This window comes from Oncorhynchus clarkii, chromosome 9 (assembly GCF_045791955.1).
Source record: "Oncorhynchus clarkii lewisi isolate Uvic-CL-2024 chromosome 9, UVic_Ocla_1.0, whole genome shotgun sequence".
NCBI lineage: Eukaryota > Metazoa > Chordata > Actinopteri > Salmoniformes > Salmonidae > Oncorhynchus > Oncorhynchus clarkii.
In genome coordinates, this window is record NC_092155.1 from 17,128,330 (window position 1) to 17,151,854 (window position 23,525).

The 23,525-nt window shown below is 40.1% G+C and overlaps 1 protein-coding gene and 3 non-coding genes across 5 annotated transcripts in view; 3 read left to right on the top strand and 1 right to left on the bottom strand.

Annotated features, from left to right (window-relative positions):
- The first annotated feature begins 3,246 nt into the window (after window positions 1-3,246).
- trnad-guc (transfer RNA aspartic acid (anticodon GUC)) lies at window positions 3,247-3,318 on the top strand. The gene has a single exon. It is a non-coding gene; the product is annotated as a tRNA-Asp (tRNA).
- A 1,355-nt stretch (window positions 3,319-4,673) lies between these two features.
- trnan-guu (transfer RNA asparagine (anticodon GUU)) lies at window positions 4,674-4,747 on the top strand. Its single transcript has one exon. It is a non-coding gene; the product is annotated as a tRNA-Asn (tRNA).
- Window positions 4,748-8,454: 3,707 nt separating this feature from the next.
- On the top strand, window positions 8,455-8,526 carry trnad-guc (transfer RNA aspartic acid (anticodon GUC)). The gene has a single exon. It is a non-coding gene; the product is annotated as a tRNA-Asp (tRNA).
- Window positions 8,527-13,725: 5,199 nt separating this feature from the next.
- The window catches only part of LOC139416005 (glucosidase, beta (bile acid) 2), a 35,679-nt gene continuing 25,879 nt past the window's right edge, over window positions 13,726-23,525 (bottom strand). The window contains exons 14-19 of one of the 2 annotated variants that reach the window (XM_071164234.1): window positions 19,245-19,396; window positions 19,047-19,153; window positions 18,566-18,708; window positions 17,933-18,048; window positions 17,348-17,539; window positions 13,726-14,950 (exon numbers count right to left, since the gene is read on the bottom strand). In XM_071164234.1, coding sequence (XP_071020335.1) covers window positions 14,642-14,950; window positions 17,348-17,539; window positions 17,933-18,048; window positions 18,566-18,708; window positions 19,047-19,153; window positions 19,245-19,396 — 1,019 coding nt within the window. In that variant the 3' untranslated portion in view covers window positions 13,726-14,641. The remainder of the gene's footprint in view (window positions 14,951-17,347; window positions 17,540-17,932; window positions 18,049-18,565; window positions 18,709-19,046; window positions 19,154-19,244; window positions 19,397-23,525) is intronic. The other variant, XM_071164235.1, reaches the window with a different exon arrangement.

Genomic DNA, 23,525 nt, shown 5'->3' on the forward strand with positions numbered 1-23,525 from the left:
ACACCAGGTAGTGTCAGAGGAAGACCCTAAAAATGGTCAAAGACCCCAGCCACCCCAGTCAAAGACTGTTCTCTCTACTACCGCATGGCAAGCGGTACTGGAGTGCCAAGTCTAGGACAAAAAGGCTTCTACCTTGTTTTTACCCGCAAGCCATAAGACTCCTGAACAATTGTTTCTAGCCTGTCTTTTTACTGTTGTTTTATTTCTTTATTTACCTATTGTTAACCTAATACCTTTTTTGCACTATTGGTTAAGAGCCTGTAAGTAAGTATTTCACTGTAAGGTCTACTAGATCTGTTGTATTTGGCGCACGTGACAAATAAACGTTGATTTGATTTGATTTGAAAGCAAAGGCCTGTGCTTTTATTACTGTATATCTTGACCGTTCTGTATGGAAAATCTGGCTCAAAGAAACATATTTTTGTATATAGATAAGCATCCTGCTCGAAGGACCATATCATCATTATATATTACCAGTGATGGAAGAAGTACCCAATTGTCATACTTGAGTAAAAGTAAAAATAACAGTGGTAGAAAAAGTACCCAATTTTCATACTTTAAAGTATTTTTACTTAAGTACTTTACACCACTGTATATTAATCTGGCTCGACAGACTATATCATTTAGTTATACATTTAGTTATATACATATATATATATATATATATATATTAATGAATAACTAAATGTATTGTATATATATATATTTATATATATATATATATATATATGGACACACCTCCTCATTCAAGGGTTTTTCTTTATTTTGACAATTTTCATCATTTTAGAATAACAGTGAAGACATAAAAACTATGAAATAACACATATGGAATCATGTAGTAACCAAAAAAGTGTTAAACAAATTAAAATATATTGATGTTTGAGATTCTTCAAAGTAGCCACCCTTTGCCTTGATGACAGCTTTGCACACTCTTTGCATTCTCTCAACCAGCTTCATGAGGCAGTCACCTGGAATGCCTTTCAATTAACAGGTGTGCCTTGTTAAAAGTTAATTTGTGTAATTTCTTTCCTTCGTAATGCGTTTCAGCCAATCAGTTGTGTTGTGACAGGGTAGGGCTGGAATACAGAAGATAGCCCTATTTGGTAAAAGACCAAGTCAATATTATGGCAAGAACAGCTCAAATAAGCAAAGAGAAACGACGGTACATCATTACTTTAAGACACAAAGGTCAGTCAATCCAGAAAATTACAACAACTTTGAAAGTTTCTTCAAGCGCAGTCGCAAAAACCATCAAGCGCTATGATGAAACTGTCTCTCGTGAGGACCGCCACAGGAAAGGAAGACCCAGAGTTACCTCTGCTGTGGAGGATAAGTTCATGAGAATTACCAGCCTCAGAAATTGCAGCCCAAATAAATGCTTCACAGAGTTCAAGTAACAGACACATCTCAACATCAACTGTTCAGAGGAGACTATGTGAATCAGGCCTTCAATGTCAAACTGCTGTAAAAACAAAAACACTACTAAAGGACACCAATAAGAAGAAGAGACTTGCTTGGGCCAAGAAACACAAGCAATGGCCATTAGACCGGTTGAAATCTGTCCTTTGGCCTGACTCCAAATTTGAGATTTTTGGTTCCAACCGCTCTGTCTTTGTGAGACGAGTAGTAGGTGAACGCATGATCTCCGCGTGTGTGTGGTTCCCACCGTGAAGCAAGGACAAGGTGTGATGGTGTGGGGATGCTTTGCTGGTGACACTGTTGGTGGTTTATTTAGAATTCAAGGTACACTTAACCAGCATGGCTACGACAGCATTCTGCAGCGATACGCCATCCCATCTGGTGTGCGCTTAGTGGGACTATCATTTGTTTTTCAACAGGACAATGACCCACACACCTCCAGGCTGTGTAAGGGCTATTTGACCAAGAAGCAAAGTGATGGGAGTGCTGCATCAGATGACCTGGCCTCCACAATCACCCAACCTCAACTCAATTGAGAGAGTTTGGGATGAGTTAGACCGCAGAGGGAAGGAAAAGCAGCCAACAAGTGCTCAGCATTTGTGGGAACTCCTTCAAGACCGTTGGAAAGCATTCCAGGTGCAGCTGGTGGAGAGAATGCCAAGAGTGTGCAAAGCTGTCATCAAGGCAAAGGGTGGCTACTTTGAAGAATATAAAATATCTTTTGATTTGTTTAAGACTTTTTTGGTTACTACAAGATTCCATGTGTTTTTTCATAGTTTTGATGTCTTCACTTTTATTCTACAATGTAGAAAATAGTAAAAAATGTAGAAAAACCCTTGAATGAGGAGGTGTGTCCCAACTTTTAAATGGTACTGTATATGTGTATGTATGTATATATTAATCTGGTTTGAGGAACAATAAATTCAGAATCTATTATCTACTCTTGTTACTGCTAGAGCTTATTTTCATTTTCAGAAACCCCATTGTGATAAATCACTGTATGTATAACTTTGAGAAAATTAAAATGAATATATTTTGTCTCGTTGTTTAAAGTGTGCGCAGGACTTGTTTGTCGACACATGTTGGTATCGTGTTTGTTAGGGATGGGCATTTGAAATGATTTCACTCTTCGGATAATATGACATTATTTCTGCTATCAGGATAGTCGACATTGAAAAACGCAGTTAAAAAAAACACTTGACAAGTCAGAATGACACAAACGTCAAAGGCAGGCTACCACAACGGACAGGCTGCAATTCTCCAGTAGTTTTTGGCTAACAGCAACGGTGAAAGAGAAGTCTGATTTTCGCCAGGGTTGATGAATTCTGTTTGAAATTACTTTTCTGGTGAGTGTTTTGCATTGCTCTGGGTCAGGTTTTGTGGAACCGTGGCTATGTACGTGACAGTCATTTCTATTTGAAGTGGAGAAAATAGGTTGTCAGAGTTGACTGGAGGACTAAATGCGCTAGCTCAATGCACTGTCATCAAAACTAAAAATCAAACAGTTCAACTGTTGTTTTATTAAATAAAGAATTTCAATTGTCACGGTGTATCCCTGTATGTAATAATGTCTCAATGATCATTTAATTTAGAAAAAAGTTTTCATTGTTAAAATACCCCCCCCCCCACACACAAAAAAAGGTCAAATGAACACGCACACAAGTAAAGGAATACTGAGGTTTGTTAGGATTTTTGAATATTCAAATAACCGTGATCGTCTGTTGTGTGTGTATGAGTGTCTAAATGTGTACTTTTGTTGACAACGAAGGGGATGCTGTTGCTTTAACTGAACTGATCTGCATAGGTAGGATTCCACCATAGACTCAGTCCTCGTTAGTATAGTGGTCAGTATCCCCGCCTGTCACGCGGGAGACCGGGGTTCAATTCCCCGACGGGGAGGTAAGGTTTTTATTTTCGTTTTACGTCTGCCTGTGAGAGAAGCCTCATTGTAAAATGACCTTCAGTACTTGTCTTTACTCCACTATAGCTACTCTACAGCGTCGTTTAACCCACTTGTAAAATGGATGGTGGTGGCAAAGGTCTGTTGTTTTATTACTGTAGATCTTGACCGTTCTGTTTTGAAAATATAAATCTCACTCGAAGGACCATGTCATTGTTATCGATCTGGCTAAGGGACCTTCAATTAAGAATCTATAATCGATTACCACATTACCAAGAATCTATAATCGATTACCACCGTATGAGTCATAATACCCATAAAACATAGCAGTCAAACATGAAAATGGTTACAATTGTTTTTCGACCATACATTTTTCCCAATGGGGATTTTGGTAACACCTCAAATAAAGTGAGTGTTTTGCGTAAGCTTACCCCGGCGTGACATTTTTATAACCGTGTAAATTTCTCCCAGACAAGGTGACTTTCATGAATATATTCACTTGTATTTACCCAGCCCAAAATGAAATAGAGGCGTCACTACAGACACCCTGGTTTGAATCCAGGCTCTATCACAACTGGCTGTGTGTGATTTGTGAGTCCCATAGGGTGGCGCACAATTGGCCCAGCGTCGTCCGGGTTTGGCCCGTGTAGGCCTTCATTGTAAATAACAATTTGTTCTTAAGTGACTTGCCTAGTGTAATTTAAAAAATGAATATGGATGAGATACAACCAAGAGTGGTGCGGTCTGCACTAGCAATGGTCACAGCAAATTAACGCTCTTATTTAATCAACACATTACTATTAAGGTTATAATATTATAGAGAACAATCTACATTCATTATATGTGATTTATAATGTAATAAGGCAAAGAAAACAACGTTTTGGCATTGCTTTCTTAGCACCCCTCTTGAATTGCCATGTTTTTCCCTAGATTCTAGAGCAGTGAGTGGATAGCCGTATACTGTATAACTTTGTGAAATTTTGAATTAGTGTATAGAGTCAATTTAGCGACTTTGACGCTGAGTATTCAGACCCTTCCAGCGTCTTGTATTGGTAAGAGGCTAACGAAAAACTCTGCTACTTTTCAGGCTGGCTTGGGGAGTTTTGCCACGGGGAGTTTTTTGGTTTTGATAGCATTTAAAGATAAAATATATCTTTAAGTTAAACCATGTAGTATATACGTCTGTTCAGATCTGGATGTTACCCCTCTGTTTTGCTATACAATTATGACTGAAAGCTGAATATTTCTCTGTCTGGATAAGATGACAGAATTCTTGCAACCATGTAACAGCGGAGTGATTGCTATGAAATGAACGTGATCCTTGTTCCACGTGTGTCCTCCTCCCAGCAGCTTAGTCTCTGTGGCGCAATTGGTTAGCGCGTTAGACTGTTAATCTAAAGGTTGGTGGTTCAAGCCCACCCAGGGACGAGTGTTTTCCATTCGTTGAGCTCTGTGATGTCAGAAGACTTTCCTCTATTGTAAATTTGACTCCGTGTGTGACTGACTTGTCCTGTATTCTGTTTTTAGACGTGATTGGTGAGCTGTTAAATGTAAAAGAGGAGGAGTATGATATTTTCCATCCTAGTAAAATGGGTGTCAGTGGCCTTCACCATATATCTAAACTCCATATAGAATGAGATCACAGACAGCCAGGGGTCAAAGATCAGCTTTCTACCAACTCCATGTCTGTGGCGCATTGCTTTGAGCCTTAGACTGTTAATCTAAAGATTTGATTGATGTGTTTGAACATACAACATGAGAACAGTTGCATTGAAACCACTGGTAAAAATGGGAGACGGTGGCCCGATTGGGTATATAAATAACTACAGAGGGTAGGTAGTGCGTACGGCCCAGTACATCACTGGGGCTCAGCTGCCTGCCATCCAGGACCTCTACACCAGGTAGTGTCAGAGGAAGACCCTAAAAATGGTCAAAGACCCCAGCCACCCCAGTCAAAGACTGTTCTCTCTACTACCGCATGGCAAGCGGTACTGGAGTGCCAAGTCTAGGACAAAAAGGCTTCTACCTTGTTTTTACCCGCAAGCCATAAGACTCCTGAACAATTGTTTCTAGCCTGTCTTTTTACTGTTGTTTTATTTCTTTATTTACCTATTGTTAACCTAATACCTTTTTTGCACTATTGGTTAAGAGCCTGTAAGTAAGTATTTCACTGTAAGGTCTACTAGATCTGTTGTATTTGGCGCACGTGACAAATAAACGTTGATTTGATTTGATTTGAAAGCAAAGGCCTGTGCTTTTATTACTGTATATCTTGACCGTTCTGTATGGAAAATCTGGCTCAAAGAAACATATTTTTGTATATAGATAAGCATCCTGCTCGAAGGACCATATCATCATTATATATTACCAGTGATGGAAGAAGTACCCAATTGTCATACTTGAGTAAAAGTAAAAATAACAGTGGTAGAAAAAGTACCCAATTTTCATACTTTAAAGTATTTTTACTTAAGTACTTTACACCACTGTATATTAATCTGGCTCGACAGACTATATCATTTAGTTATACATTTAGTTATATACATATATATATATATATATATTAATGAATAACTAAATGTATTGTATATATATATATTTATATATATATATATATATATATGGACACACCTCCTCATTCAAGGGTTTTTCTTTATTTTGACAATTTTCATCATTTTAGAATAACAGTGAAGACATAAAAACTATGAAATAACACATATGGAATCATGTAGTAACCAAAAAAGTGTTAAACAAATTAAAATATATTGATGTTTGAGATTCTTCAAAGTAGCCACCCTTTGCCTTGATGACAGCTTTGCACACTCTTTGCATTCTCTCAACCAGCTTCATGAGGCAGTCACCTGGAATGCCTTTCAATTAACAGGTGTGCCTTGTTAAAAGTTAATTTGTGTAATTTCTTTCCTTCGTAATGCGTTTCAGCCAATCAGTTGTGTTGTGACAGGGTAGGGCTGGAATACAGAAGATAGCCCTATTTGGTAAAAGACCAAGTCAATATTATGGCAAGAACAGCTCAAATAAGCAAAGAGAAACGACGGTACATCATTACTTTAAGACACAAAGGTCAGTCAATCCAGAAAATTACAACAACTTTGAAAGTTTCTTCAAGCGCAGTCGCAAAAACCATCAAGCGCTATGATGAAACTGTCTCTCGTGAGGACCGCCACAGGAAAGGAAGACCCAGAGTTACCTCTGCTGTGGAGGATAAGTTCATGAGAATTACCAGCCTCAGAAATTGCAGCCCAAATAAATGCTTCACAGAGTTCAAGTAACAGACACATCTCAACATCAACTGTTCAGAGGAGACTATGTGAATCAGGCCTTCAATGTCAAACTGCTGTAAAAACAAAAACACTACTAAAGGACACCAATAAGAAGAAGAGACTTGCTTGGGCCAAGAAACACAAGCAATGGCCATTAGACCGGTTGAAATCTGTCCTTTGGCCTGACTCCAAATTTGAGATTTTTGGTTCCAACCGCTCTGTCTTTGTGAGACGAGTAGTAGGTGAACGCATGATCTCCGCGTGTGTGTGGTTCCCACCGTGAAGCAAGGACAAGGTGTGATGGTGTGGGGATGCTTTGCTGGTGACACTGTTGGTGGTTTATTTAGAATTCAAGGTACACTTAACCAGCATGGCTACGACAGCATTCTGCAGCGATACGCCATCCCATCTGGTGTGCGCTTAGTGGGACTATCATTTGTTTTTCAACAGGACAATGACCCACACACCTCCAGGCTGTGTAAGGGCTATTTGACCAAGAAGCAAAGTGATGGGAGTGCTGCATCAGATGACCTGGCCTCCACAATCACCCAACCTCAACTCAATTGAGAGAGTTTGGGATGAGTTAGACCGCAGAGGGAAGGAAAAGCAGCCAACAAGTGCTCAGCATTTGTGGGAACTCCTTCAAGACCGTTGGAAAGCATTCCAGGTGCAGCTGGTGGAGAGAATGCCAAGAGTGTGCAAAGCTGTCATCAAGGCAAAGGGTGGCTACTTTGAAGAATATAAAATATCTTTTGATTTGTTTAAGACTTTTTTGGTTACTACAAGATTCCATGTGTTTTTTCATAGTTTTGATGTCTTCACTTTTATTCTACAATGTAGAAAATAGTAAAAAATGTAGAAAAACCCTTGAATGAGGAGGTGTGTCCCAACTTTTAAATGGTACTGTATATGTGTATGTATGTATATATTAATCTGGTTTGAGGAACAATAAATTCAGAATCTATTATCTACTCTTGTTACTGCTAGAGCTTATTTTCATTTTCAGAAACCCCATTGTGATAAATCACTGTATGTATAACTTTGAGAAAATTAAAATGAATATATTTTGTCTCGTTGTTTAAAGTGTGCGCAGGACTTGTTTGTCGACACATGTTGGTATCGTGTTTGTTAGGGATGGGCATTTGAAATGATTTCACTCTTCGGATAATATGACATTATTTCTGCTATCAGGATAGTCGACATTGAAAAACGCAGTTAAAAAAAACACTTGACAAGTCAGAATGACACAAACGTCAAAGGCAGGCTACCACAACGGACAGGCTGCAATTCTCCAGTAGTTTTTGGCTAACAGCAACGGTGAAAGAGAAGTCTGATTTTCGCCAGGGTTGATGAATTCTGTTTGAAATTACTTTTCTGGTGAGTGTTTTGCATTGCTCTGGGTCAGGTTTTGTGGAACCGTGGCTATGTACGTGACAGTCATTTCTATTTGAAGTGGAGAAAATAGGTTGTCAGAGTTGACTGGAGGACTAAATGCGCTAGCTCAATGCACTGTCATCAAAACTAAAAATCAAACAGTTCAACTGTTGTTTTATTAAATAAAGAATTTCAATTGTCACGGTGTATCCCTGTATGTAATAATGTCTCAATGATCATTTAATTTAGAAAAAAGTTTTCATTGTTAAAATACCCCCCCCCCACACACAAAAAAAGGTCAAATGAACACGCACACAAGTAAAGGAATACTGAGGTTTGTTAGGATTTTTGAATATTCAAATAACCGTGATCGTCTGTTGTGTGTGTATGAGTGTCTAAATGTGTACTTTTGTTGACAACGAAGGGGATGCTGTTGCTTTAACTGAACTGATCTGCATAGGTAGGATTCCACCATAGACTCAGTCCTCGTTAGTATAGTGGTCAGTATCCCCGCCTGTCACGCGGGAGACCGGGGTTCAATTCCCCGACGGGGAGGTAAGGTTTTTATTTTCGTTTTACGTCTGCCTGTGAGAGAAGCCTCATTGTAAAATGACCTTCAGTACTTGTCTTTACTCCACTATAGCTACTCTACAGCGTCGTTTAACCCACTTGTAAAATGGATGGTGGTGGCAAAGGTCTGTTGTTTTATTACTGTAGATCTTGACCGTTCTGTTTTGAAAATATAAATCTCACTCGAAGGACCATGTCATTGTTATCGATCTGGCTAAGGGACCTTCAATTAAGAATCTATAATCGATTACCACATTACCAAGAATCTATAATCGATTACCACCGTATGAGTCATAATACCCATAAAACATAGCAGTCAAACATGAAAATGGTTACAATTGTTTTTCGACCATACATTTTTCCCAATGGGGATTTTGGTAACACTTCAAATGAGGTGAGTGTTTTGCGTAAGCTTACCCCGGCGTGACATTTTTATAACCGTGTAAATTTCTCCCAGACAAGGTGACGTTCATGAATATATTAACTTGTATTTACCCATCCCAAAATGAAATAGAGGCGTCACTACAGACACCCTGGTTTGAATCCAGGCTCTATCACAACTGGCTGTGATTTGTGAGTCCCATAGGGTGGCGCACAATTGGCCCAGCGTCGTCCGGGTTTGGCCCGTGTAGGCCTTCATTGTAAATAACAACTTGTTCTTAAGTGACTTGCCTAGTGTAATTTAAAAAATGAATATGGATGAGATACAACCAAGAGTGGTGCGGTCTGCACTAGCAATGGTCACAGCAAATTAACGCTCTTATTTCATCAACACATTACTATTAAGGTTATAATATTATAGAGAACAATCTAGATTCATTATATTTGATTTATAATGTAATAGGGCAAAGAAAACAACGTTTCGGCATTGCTTTCTTAGCACCCCTCTTGAATTGCCATGTTTTTCCCTAGATTCTAGAGCAGTGAGTTGATAGCCGTATACCAGTGATTCTGAACTCCACCAGTTTCATATGCGCATTCACCGACCCCTTCTTTATTGGAAAAATAAAATATGATTTTTTCAAATTCAAAACATAGGTACTGGTGCACAAAATGAACCGTGCATCAACATCACTGTGTTCAAAGAACAAAATCATCAAAACATGATTTTCACACAAAAACAAAAACTTAATCATGAATATTTACTGCAAATCAGTGTGACTTGTGCTGTTGCCTTTCAGAGACCAGTTCACAAATGCGTGACTTCACCTTGGCTTTCTTAGCAATAACAGGGTACGTTACCATTTGATGACACCCAAACGTTGAAAGCGTTGTTGTTCTGAAGAGTTGCTGTTGAACCTGGCTCTGCTGAATTTTAATGATTTCATTGAGGTATTCATCATTGACATCTGTTGTCTCAACACTAAACGTGAACGGCTGTCTCACCCATGCTGGATATGACTCTCTTGTAGGGAAGTATCCGTCGAGAGACTTTGCAAGCTCATCTAAGTGCGTGGCAATTGCTTGCTTCAGTTCCGCGGGTACAGAAATGTCTCCGATTCCAGATACATCTTCGATCTTACTTACACAGTCATCCATCAGGGGAAAGTTTGCGAAGTTATCGTTCTCTATTCGTCGTTTCCACAACGGTAGCTTTTTTTGAAAAGCCTTCAGGTTTTCCTCCGCTTCGATGATGTTGACTCCACCGCCCTGCATCTTTTGATTGAGATGATTGAGAGCTGTGAAGATATCAGCCATGTACGCTAAAATGAGAATGAACTCTGAATTTTTGAAGCAATCTGCATGACAATGTTGGTGCTCTTGCAAAAACAGGGCTAATTCCACACGCACGGCAAAAACATGATTCAGCACCTGTCCCCGGGATAACCACCGAACGTTAGAATGGTACAGAAGTACCTCGAAATCAGAGCCCATTTCTTTACACAGCTCACTGAAGATGCGGTGCCTCAGAGCACTAGTTCGCACATAGTTCACGCATTCCATTACAATTTTGAATACTTCTGCCAGTTTTGGAGGCAAGGTTTTTGTTGCCAACGCATGCCTGTGCAGAATACAATGCGTAACAATGATGTGTGGTGCATCGGCTTTCACTAGCGCACCAAAACCAGACTTTCTTCCCAGCATGACTGGAGCTCCGTCCGAACAAACTGCAGAAACCATATCCCACGAAAGATTGTTGTCTTTGAAGAAGTCTTCCACAAGTTTCTTCACATCGGCTGACTTAGTTGTTGTTGTAAGAGGCTTACAAAATAAAACATCTTCCTTTATCACGCCGTCTTTCACATAGGGCACAAATACAGCAAGCTGGCTTAGATTGGAAACGTCTCGTGGTCTCGTCGAGTTGAAGGCTGAATTTTGCCGGGATTGATTTCAGATCTGCAACTACTTGAGCCAAGATGTCTTTGCTCATGTCCTCTATTCTGTCGCTGATGGTGTCATTTGAAAGAGGAATTTGGGATAACTTAACTTCAGCCTCTTTTCCCAGCATGATATTCGCCATCTTCAACACAGCTGGTTTTATGAGTGTTTCACCAATGGTGTGTGGTTTGCCCTGCTTTGCGATCAGGTAAGCAACTTCGTACGATGCTGTGAGGATCGGTTTGTTGATGGGTACAAAGCCGAGAACAGGCAGAGTAGCCTTTTCATCGAATCTGGCTCTCTTCACCTTGAATTCAGCGAGCGTTGTGTTCTTGTATTTTCCATCTCCATGCAGCTTAAGGACGTGTTCTTAGTTTTGCCAGTGCTAGACTAGAATTGCTCAACTTGGCATTGCAAATCATGCAGTTAGGACGCTGACTCCCATCACGTTCCGTTATACATGTGAATCTATATTGTACATATTCGTCCGACCACTTTCTTTTTTTCCTCGACATAGTAAGTATGAAGGGATTCAAATATTAAGAAAGAAATCACAAGACGTACCATCACGACAGTCACAAGTCGACTACTGAGCGCACCAAATTCCCTGCAGCACAGATAAGCCAAGCGATGTAGCGTGATCACCTGCAGCCAATGATGGCCAAGCGGGGCGTGTCATCACAAATCATATAGTCGGATGTGTGTCTTGACCTCCGCTGAACCCCTGGGGTTCGATCGAACTCAGGTTAAGAACCACTGCCGTATACTGTATAACTTTGTGAAATTTTGAATTAGTGTATAGAGTCAATTTAGCGACTTTGACACTATATTTAGCAAGTATTCAGACCCTTCCAGCGTCTTTTATTGGTATTTTTTTGGTTTTGATAGCATTTAGCAAATTTTTCCACTCAATTATTCCGCAAACAAGATGGGAAGAACCTGTCTGTGCAGTGGAAGTAAGGGCAACGGCGCCAAGGCGGTTGTTATGGGCGAGCCTTCGGGGGACTGGCCCGCACTACCATATCTCCTTGCCCGTCTTATTGAAATATGGATCAGTCATTTGACTGAGACATGCGCCGACAGAAAGACCCATCAATCTCAGATAAAGCATCCAAGTGAGATAAACCGAAACCCTCTCTCTCAATGCTTGTGTAGACCATGTATCTGATGCTGTCTGGACAAAAAGAGTATGACATGTCATACTATTTATTTATGACCAGTCAGCATCAGATACATGGGCTACAAATAGTATGAGAGGGGCGCTGTTTCGCTCTCCTTGCATGCTTTCTCCAGTTGGATAGTTTCAGCAGAAAGGAAGAGGCAAAATGAGAAGTCTCACTCTCCCCAAAATCGGTCCAGGATAAGCCCAATGCGTTTCTATTCAAATAACGAATATTCAAATAACAGTGATCATCCCTAGTGTGTGTATGTGTACTAATATGGACAACCAGTGGAACAAGGGATGCTCTGACATCGTTAACTTATGTGCATGGGTAGAATTCCAGCACACACTCAGTCCTCGTAAGTATTGTTGTCAGTATCCCCGCCTGTCAGCGGGAGACAGGGTTGGGAAGGACATGGAAAATATATATTTTTAAACACCTGTCTTTGAGATAAGCCACGTATTAAACATCTGTTCAGATCTGGATGTTACCCCTCTGTTTTGCTATACAATTATGACTGAAAGCTGAATATTTCTCTGTCTGGATAAGATAGTAGAATTTTTGCAGCCATGTAACGGAGGAGTGATTTCCATCAAATGAACGTGGTCCTTGTTCCACGTGTGTCCGAGCCCTATCAGCTTAGTCTCTGTGGCGCAATTGGTTAGCGCATTAGACTCTTAACACAGGTGCATCCTGTTTAAGTTTCTGCCTGTAGGAAGGGAGGAGCAAAATGGAGTGGTGGTCAGATTTGTAAAAAGGACGGGGGAGGGCCTTGTATGCATTGTGGAAGTTAAAGTAGCGGGGATCCAGAGTTTTGCCAGCACGAGTACTACAGTCAATATTCTGATAGAATTTAGGTAGCCTTGTTCTCAAATTTGCTTTGTAAAAATCCCCAGCTGTAATAAAAGCAGCCTCAGGATATGTGGTTTCCAGTTTGCTTAAAGTCCAGTGAAGTTCTTTGAGGGCCATCGTATATGACGTATATGAATCCGGCTCGAAGGACCAGATCATCAATATGTAATAATCTGGCTTGACGGCCAGAAATAGGCATGGGCAAAAATTTGCTTTGTGGAACAATACATTCAGAACCTATTATCCACTCTTTTGTTATACTGCTAGATTGTTTTCAGCAACCACATTACGATAAATCACTGTATATCACCAACTTTGAGAAAGTTCAAATGAATGTATTTGCCTCATTGGATGTGTGTTTAAAGTGTGCGCTGGACTGGTTTATTGGAAAATGTTGGTATTGTGTGTGTTTGTTAGGGATGGGCATTTTTAATTATTTAACGATTCAGATTACTTTTTTTCCCCTCCTGGTATCCGGCTAGTCGACGTTCAAAAAAACGTAAATAATAAAAATAAAAAACACTTTACCAGTCATCAAAACTAAATTCAAAAGTTTGTTTTATTAAATAATTTCAATTGCCATGGTATATCCCTGTATGTAATGTCTCAATGATAATGTAATTTAGAAAAAAACTTGAATAAACTCAAATACCCATGACAGTCCCTAGTGTGTACTTAAATGGACAACCAGTGGAACAGGATGATGATGTGTGATTAACTGATGCGCATTGGTTGAATTCCAGGACACGCTCAGTCCTCATTAGTAGTGGGCAGTATCCCCTCCTTGAACTGTATGTATTTTCCCCCTATCACTTCAAAACTCAGTAAAAAAAAAAAAGATTCAGACAACTTTAGTTTTTTTCAACAATTTATACAGCATTCAAACATAGAAATAAAGAATAACAATCTTCAAATACCAATTTTTATCAAGTCTTCATTCTAAGTCTTCTAGACTCTGTCTACCATTGGTTAAACCTGCCAGTCGAAGTCTGAAATAATAAACATATTCATTCTCATTCAAATTAAGACTAATTTGATTATAGCTGCTACAGTGATATACAGTGTCATTGTCACACTTTGCATATGAGCTTGTTTTGTTCTGTAGATGTAAGCTTGAGTATTTATGGTTGTGTGTGTGTCTACAGAGACAACCAGTGGAACAGCATGTTGCATTGTAAACTCCATGTAGAATGAGATGACAGACAGCCAGAGGGCAAGGTTCAGTCATTAGATTCTGGAACTTGAAATCTTTAGAGAATCAAATGTTGTTGTACTTCAGTTCGACTGCCTCAGTTCTGGGACAACCCTTTTTTTTGGGTCTCTCCTCATCCACACCAGTCTGGTCCAGGGACGTGTTCAGCAGGGCACAACATTGTGGCATTTTCTGATATAAATATGTTACGTAGAACTAACAGCCCTCTCTGACATAGAATAATTAATCTCGGGTCCATTCATAACAGTTCTATATGCATCTTTCAACAACATTTAGGCTTCTGAACATAGTCCTGGTCCAGACTCTTCTCTCATTGGGAAGATTTCAATTGTAACCTCATGTCCTCTCTCATCCCCTCCTTCTCAAAACCCATTGGGAGAAGGTCAGAGGGAAGGGACCTCTGGCTTTCTCATCCAATGGGTTTTGAGAAAGAGACAATTGTATACTCCTCATGTCCTCTCTCGCCTTGAGATCTTCCTCTAGTATCCCCTCTGTCCCTGTCCCAGCAACTCAGTCTCTGTGGTGCAATCAGATACTTTCGATAACGTTTAGACTACGGAATGTGACCCTGGTCCTGACTCTCCTTCTGTCCGGGTTCTCCCTCCGTCTCAGTTTGTATAGTGGTGGTGGTCTGGGGGGCCTGGTCAGTAGGTGTGGTGGTGGTCTTGGGGGCCTGGTCTCGTGGTTGTGAGGTATCCAGGGCTAGCTGCATGGCCCAGATGCTGAGAGGCCTCATGTAGGCCAGGGAGCGGTAGATGCCCTTCTCACAGTAGGCCTCCGGGGTCTGAAAGGCCATGCCCAGACGCTCCCACACCGTCCGGTAGCAGCCCTCTGCTGTACGTAGACCCTCCTCCAACATACCCTGACACAGAGAGAGGGGTTCAGAGGTGAGATATTGGTTTTCCATGATTGGTAAATTGATAAATCGATTGGATTGACATAGTACATAGAGGTGGGTTTAGAGGTAAGATATTTTGGTTTGAAATGTGGAAGATGGGAGAGGATTGGATGTCATATCTGAAAATGTTAAATTTTGTATTATTTGTTGAATTTACTGATATGACAGACTGAGCGAAAAAAAGTTTGTAGTAACGTGAACTAACTCACTTGTATATCGCGCTGGTCCGTAAAATTGACCTTATTTTAGCACCCACAAAACATAATACTTCCAGATCAACTGTAATTATCAATACCATTGTAAAGCACAATTTCTCCCCTTTCCAACAAAATCAATGACGAGACCTCCATGATGGAGGTCGACCGATTAATCAGAATGGACTGTTAAATAGGGCCGATTTCAAGTTTATTTCAATCGGTAATCTGCATTTTTGGACACCGATTATAGCCGATTACATTGCACTCCACGAGGAGACTGCGTGGCAGGCTGACTACCTGTTATGCGAGTGCAGCAAGGAGCCAAGGTAAGGTGCTAGCTAGCATTAAACGTATCTTATAAAAAACAATCAAAACCATCACTAGTTAAACTAGTAATATCATCAACCATGTGTAGTCATCTAGCTTGTCCTGCGTTGTATATAATCGATGCCTGTTAATTTATCGTTGAATCACTGCTAACATGAATTTCTTTTAACTAGGGAAATTGTGTCACTTCTCTTGCGTTCTGCGCAACAGAGTCAGGGTATATGCAGCAGCACCTGGCTCATTGCGAACTGTGTGAAGACCATTTCTTCCTAACAAAGACCGTAATTAATTTGCCAGAATTGTACATAATTCTGACATAACATTGATGGTTGTGCAATGTAACAGCAATATTTGGACTTAGGGATGCCACCCATTAGATAAAATACGGAACGGTTCCGTATTTCACTGAAAGAATAAACGTTTTGTTTTCGAAATGATAGTTTCTGGATTTGACCATATTAATGATCTATGGCTCGTATTTCTGTGTTATTATATTATAATTAAGTCTATTATTTGGTAGATCAGTCTGACTGAGCGGTGGTAGGCAGCAGCAGGCTCGTAAACATTCATTCAAACAGCACTTTCCTGCATTTGCGAGCAGCTCTTCGCTGTGCTTCAAATACTGCGCTGTTTATGACTTCAAGCCTATCAACTCCCGAGATTAGGCTGGCAATAATAAAGTACCTATTAGAACATCCAATAGTCAAAGGTATATGAAATACAAATGGTATAGAGAGAAATAGTCCTATAATAACAACAACCTAAAACTTCTTACCTGGGAATATTGAAGACTCATGTTAAAAGGAACCACCAGCTTTCATATGTTCTGAGCAAGGAACTTAAACGAGTGGCTTTCTTACATGGCACATATTGCACTTTTACTTTCTTCTCCAACACTTTGTTTTTGCATTATTTAAACCAAATTGAACATGTTTCATTATTTATTTGAGACTAAATTGATTTTATTTATGTATTATATTAAGTTAAAATAAGTGTTCATTGTTCATTCAGTATTGTTGTAATTGTCATTATTACAAATACATATATAAAAATTGGCATCGGCTTTTTTTGGTCCTCCAATAATCGGTATCGGCGTTGAAAAATCATAATCGGTCGACCTCTACTACATGATGCCCGTCACTGCATGATTCAAGAAGGCAATGAGCTCCGTCGGGTCTTTTTAAAAATAGCACGTGGGGAAGTGAAACTAATGCGTGATAGTGAGAAGGAGCGATATCGTGTGGGGAAACGGTTTTTTTCACTCGATCTGTCCAACTTATCACCTCTAAAATGTAAATAAAACATAAGACTTTATAAAGACTACTATAAATATATATTTATAAAGACTACTATAAATATATATTTATAAAGACTACTATATTTGGAGGTTTGAGTCAAATTGGGTTTTTAGGGTGGTGCTAAAGTGATCTTCAGAAGTAAACAGCGGCTTTTGAGAGTCATGACAGCTTGCAGTGATGACGCAAAAAATGACTAGGTATCCCCCCCTTACCCTGTCCCCTTCTTGTTTTTAAATGGTGAGAGAAGTGCTTCACCTGGTGGAGAGAGGCTGTAAGACAGAATTAGTTGCTTTATGCGTTACGCCATGACACGTCACGATGTAACGTACAGCGTCGGAGGGTCCGTTTTTTTCAACTTTTCTCCAATACTATAGCGCCATTACCATGTCAATCAACGCTTAAATAGTTCACACACCAGATTTTGATGTCAACACAGTCCCATTAGTTTTCATTGCAGCCTCGTTACTTAAAAAAGGTTTGTTGAAAAGGTCAGGAGGCTTCCCTCCCCTCTCCCCATACTGACTTTCTCACTCACTCACCTCATGGATCATAATAGCAGCCAGTCCGTACACCACTCCGATCCACACCTCGTCTGACTGGACACTGGAGTGGTCAGGTACCCCCTCCGGCCTCATACCGTTGACCGCACCCATCTGACCCCCAGCGAAACTCATCACGTTCAGGTCAAACACAGACTTCAGTGCACTGCAAATCTTCTCCTTAGGAAAGGCCTGGGGGAGAAGTAGTTCATTGTTTTGTTTGTGTAGTTAGCATTCTGACCACACTGATTGAATCTATGTTGAGTCAGGATGTAATTAACAGTAATAATATTTCAAGTCATTTTAAGCACTTTAAGGCATTGTCACTTTACATAATCAGCCAGATAAAAAAGGAATGCGCGATAATGTAAGCAACAAAGTCACATTCCAATCAGTAAGAGAAATCTGGTAAAAATCCTAGTACAATCATTACTAGACCAATGGAGGTTGAAACATCAGTCTGATCAGGATCAAAATGTTCCTCTGTTTGCCCAGTATGTGGCGCTTGTTTGGTCAATCGTTTTTTATTAGGGTTTTAGTAGTCAACAATAGTATTACTATTTATGTCTTGGCTTTGTGTCTGACCTGAAACTGGCCATCTCCCAATCCAGATGCCCGCAGGAACCACTGGCCAGCACACTGGTCTGACATCACACTGTTGGAGAGATCCTGCCCACTACTGTCGTAGTTGTAGTACTGGCCTGAAGAGACAGAGACATAGTCAGCTTTTAGTCTTAATTATACAGCTAAATTAAAGCCAGGCTCTGAATGGTGTTTTTACTACGAGGCTTATCTCAAATACAGAAACAAAAACGGTTATTGAAGCCCGGTCTCCCTGGCTCCCGCATGACGGGCAGGGATACTGACCACTATACTAAACGAGGACTGAAGTCATTTATTAAGAACACTAACTATAACATATCTGACACAGATCCCAAGCATATAAAACTCTGGTATAATGACCATAAATGTATGGTTGTCTATGATTCAAGTACAATATAATTAATTAGTAAGTTGTATTCCAGAAGTTTAGTTTCTAGTTGTTTACTACAGAATTGTGGCTTAATTTCAAACTCTATAAAAACACATCACAAGAACACACTTCTTAGCAAATGTGTGACATTGCTGAAGAATGTGTAACACAAAACAATAATTGCAGCATTACTCCCTATTCATTACTGAATGTGCGCCCCCTACAGGCAGAAATAAGGTACTGACCATTCCACAGCAGCTTGTCGAAGGCGGCGCTCCCCCGGTCTAGTATGTCTCTGAAGCGCTGGAAGGCTGCCTCATTGTTCACCAGCCTGGCCATCTTACACATCACACACACAGAGGCCAGCCACAGACCCCCACAGTACGCACTGAGAGAGGGAGAGAGCAGATTATAATTCCTATAAACGAACACTAAAAAAGTAACACGTGGAAATCTTTAAATTACAAAGTGTGACCTCGCCTCATACATTAAAACACGCATGCAGTATAATTCCTGGTCGAAAACAGGAAGTTGAATTCTTTGATGTGACCTTAGAACACAGTCTCACCTCCCTGGGGTGGGTCAGGAAAGCAGCTAAAAATACAACTCCGTCAACGGACTTAGTCTTTTCCTGTTCGCCATCAGTGGGAACCTCTAGTACAATGAGTCTTGTTACAAGTTATGTCACGCCATTTACCAGCTCCCTCCCTTTTCCTCAGCTCTCACCTAGGTCCTGTTGCGGTCCATCCGTCGTAGGTCTGGTCAGCGTAGCCCGAGTTCTCTATCAGACCATCTCCATCCGTATCAAACTTCATCTCTGACTCCATCACGGCCTGAAGGGGGATATAATAACATTTATTAAATAACAATCCTTATTATTGTAACTGATCCTATCAGCACTCATCCCGTGAGACTCCTTCCTACCTGGCAGATGGGCCACATGTCCTGGAGGTACTGTGTGTCCTGGGTCAGGTGGAAGTCTCTGTAGACCTGCAGGACAAACTTCAGGTTCAGGTCCTTCCAGTCAGCCGTGTCGTGGATTAGGTAGGCGTTGACACGCTGCCACGGCTCGTCATCTAGATCAAATCAAACTTGATTTATATAGAAGATATGACTAAATAATTGTTTGAATAACCTTATTTACTATTATGTATTGATTTGTACACTCTATGCGATGCTCACTGCACAGAACTAAAAATTATCACAGTGAATTATTGTAATGTTTGTTTATGTGTCAATTAATCCCATAATTGATGGGTTGCCAACTGGCGATTTGACACAAATTCATTCATGCAGTTCAAAGTGCTTCACATACATATACAATAAGTGAGAAAGAAAAACAATATTAGATAAATATAAAATAAAGGTTAGATAATAGACAAGATACATAAATCTCCCTAGAGAACACAACTGATGCGCTCATTCTTATCTGATGGCTACCTCTGTACAGAAGGCAGACATGTTATTTAACGTAAGACAATGCAGATTCACTAAGACACAAATCACAAAAGCCGAAAGGGTCCAATTCTTAAATAACATGAAATCTGAACTCATAACTCACTGTGGTCATAACTCAATGTATGTCTCAAAATCCAAGTTACATGCACATATCTGAATTCAGTGCCAGTATTAAACCCAATGTCTAATTGAACAAACAAATTCAACATGTAAAGTGTTTGTCCCATGTTTCATGAGCTGAAATAAAAGATCCCAGAAATTTCCAAACGCGCAAAAAGCTTATTTCTCTCATGTTTTGCAAACATAATTCGTTACAACCCTGTTAGTGAGCTCCTTTGCCAAGATAATCCATCTACCCGACAGGTGTGGCATATCAAGAAGCTGATTAAACAGCATGATCATTACACAGGTGCACCTCGTGATGGTGAAAATAAAAGGCCACTCTAAAATGTGCAGTTTTGTCACAACACAAAGCCACAGATGTCTCATGTTTTGAGGGGGCGTGCAATTGGCTTGCTGACTGCAGGAATGTCCAAGAGCTGTTGCCAGAGCTGTTCCCAATTGAATGTTAATTTCTCTACCATAAGCTGCCTCCGTTGTTTTAAAGAATTTGGCACTACGTCCAACTAGCCTCACAACCGCAGACCACGTGCATGGCGATGTGTGGGCGAGCGCTTTGATGATGTCAAAGTTGTGAACAGAGTGCCCCATGGTGGTGGGGTTATGGTATGGGCAGGCATAAGCTATGGACAACAAACACAATTGCATTTTATCGATGGCAATTGAATGCACAGATATACAGTGACGAGATCCTGAGGCCCATTGTCGTGCCATTCATCCTCCGCCATAATGTTTCAGCATGAAAGCTGAAAATGTCCCCGTTCTTCCATTGCCTGCAAACTCAGACAAATCACCCATTGAGCATGTGTGGGATGCTCTGGATCGACAGCGTGTTGCAGTTCCCGCCAATATCCAGCCACTTCGCAGTCATTGAAGAGGGACAACATTCCATAGACCATAATCAGCCTGATCGACTCTGAGAAGGAGACGTGAAGCACTGCATGAGGCAAATGGTGGTCACACCAGATACTTTAAGGTACTGATCTACGCAACAATTTTTTTTTAAAGGTATCGCTGACCAACAGATGCAGATCTGTATTCCCAGTCATGTGAAATCCATAGAGTAGGGCCTAATGAATTTATTTTAAAAAATTGACTTATTTCCTTTTAACTCCGTAAAAACTTTGAAATTGTTGTATGTTGCATTTATGTTTTGGATCAGCACACACACACGCCCTTTAAAAAGTTGCAACGTACTGCAGCACAGTTTGTGTGATGCCTCAGAATTCTATGGCACGTTATTTAAGTGCCAACCGCAGGTACTATTAATGCTAGTTTGACCACAAGAGGGCATCTTTGAGCAGCATTTGATAGTCTTCAATAGTGGCTGTACCAGAGAATTTAAAACCTTTTATTGTAAGAACATAATGGGACTGAATAAGACATTTTGCTTAGTTAATTTGATTAATATTATGGTGTTTCTATTCCAAGAAAAACAAAAACCCTCTGGGTTTCCATTAGGATGGAACGGAAAATATGGCGCTGTGCGTGACAATCAGGAGTAAGCTACAGTGCTGTGCTATTTAGCTAAAGAATCCCTGTGTCACGCGGGAGACCGGGGTTAAATTTCCCGACTGGGAGGAAGGAGTAGGCTGTCCTTGTAAATAAGAAATTGTTCTTAACCTCTTGAAACTAGGGGGCACTATTTTCATTTTTGGAAAATAACATCCAAAGTAAACGGGCTATTTTGTCAGGACAAGATGCTAGAATATGCATATAATTGACAGCTTAGGACAGAAAACTCTAAAGTTTCCAAAACTGTTAAAATAGTCTATTGAATATAACAGAACTGATATTGCAGGCGAAACCCTGAGGAAAATCCAATCAGGAAGTGCCTCTTATTTTGAAACCGGTGTGTTCCTATGCACCCCTACTGGCCATTGAAAGGGATATCAACGAGATTCCTTTTTCTACGTATTCCCTAAAGTGTCTACAGCATTTTGACATAGTTTCACGCCTTTATGTTGAAGAATGAGTGTAAACAACTACATTGCGTAAGTGGCCAGCTGAGAGCTCAGAGTGATTCTTGCGTAAAAAACACAAAAGGTAGTAATTTTTCCTCTCGCTCCTACTGAAAAGCCCATTGTCCCGGTTGATATATTATCAAATAGATATTTGAAAAACACCTTGAGGATTGATTATAAAAAACGTTTGCCATGTTTCTGTCGATATTATGGATCTAATTTGGAATATTTTTCGGCGTTGTCGTGACCGCAGTTTCCGGTGGATTTCTCAACCAAACGTGAAGAACAAATGGAGAATTTTGGCTATAAAAAAATAATCTTTATGGAACAAAATGAACATTTGCTGTCTAACTGGGAGTCTCGTGAGTAAAAACATCCGAAGCTAATCAAAGGTAAACAATTTAATTTGATTGATTTGTGACCAAGTTGTCTGCTGCTAGCTGTACATAATGCTATGCTAGGCTATCAATAAACTTACACAAATGCTTGTCTTGCTTTGGCTGTAAAGCATAATTTCAAAATATGAGATGACAGGGTGATTAACAAAAGGCTAAGCTGTGTTTCGCTATATTTTGGCTAAAGAAATAGAGGATACTACAATGATCACCTCAGCAAGGTTTTATCCGTGGTCTTGGAGCAGGGTGGAAGTACATCTAAAACGTAGTTTAAATATCCATCTGCATTGAATGTATTTTTTTATTTATTTTATTAACAAAAGCATAAAGAAATACTATACTACTGTTTTTCGTTAGAAATGTAACACTTCAGCGTACTTAAGCATCGAATACATTACAGGTAGGGGGATGTTCACACCTACAGTAGCCAGGCTATAAAGAGTCGATTGTCCTGATAACCAGGCTACAAGTGTTTGAAAACCTGTTTTCAAAATGTCCCCAGCTGTCCGTCACTACTGTAAATAAAAACAGTATCTTATTTACATTCTTTATTGTAACCACAATGTCACCAATGTGTATCTACCTTTCCAATTACTTTTAGAGAGTTTGGGATTCATTTGATTAATATTATGGTGTTTTTTTCCAAGAAAAATTTAAAACCCTCGGTTTCCGTTAGGATGGAACGGAAAATATGGCGCTGTACAACGTGACGTCAGGAGCAGGCTACACAGTACTGGGCTATTTAGCTAAAGAATCCCTGTGTTGTGGGCGGACACACGGGAGACCGGGGTTCAATTCCTCAACTGGGAGGAAGAAGTTGGCTATGCTTGTGAATAAGAATTTGTTCTTAACTGACTTGCCTAGTTAAATAAAAAGTTACACACTAAGAGGATAACATTTCTACACCATCATTTTAGTCTAACCAATACCCAAACAGAGACTGAGTCAAAATGAAAATCTCATTGATTTATCAAGACCTGTCCCCATGCTTGTCTCAGAGCAGTACGAAACGGTGCCAAAATAGTTGTAGGCTAATGCTTCAAATCCTATTGCTTCGAATTTCAATATGCTCATTAAATAAGACCTACACCACTTAACAGCACATTACTCAACACTAGTGAGACTCATACTGTAGGCGACATATCGAAAAATATGACGTGACTCTCCGCCAATAATTACATAGAGGATTCTAAATTAAAACCCAAAAGCCGCTTCATGAGTGTCCCGGTGGAGGCCGGCACGGGTATCTGTAGCGACGCATTTTGCAT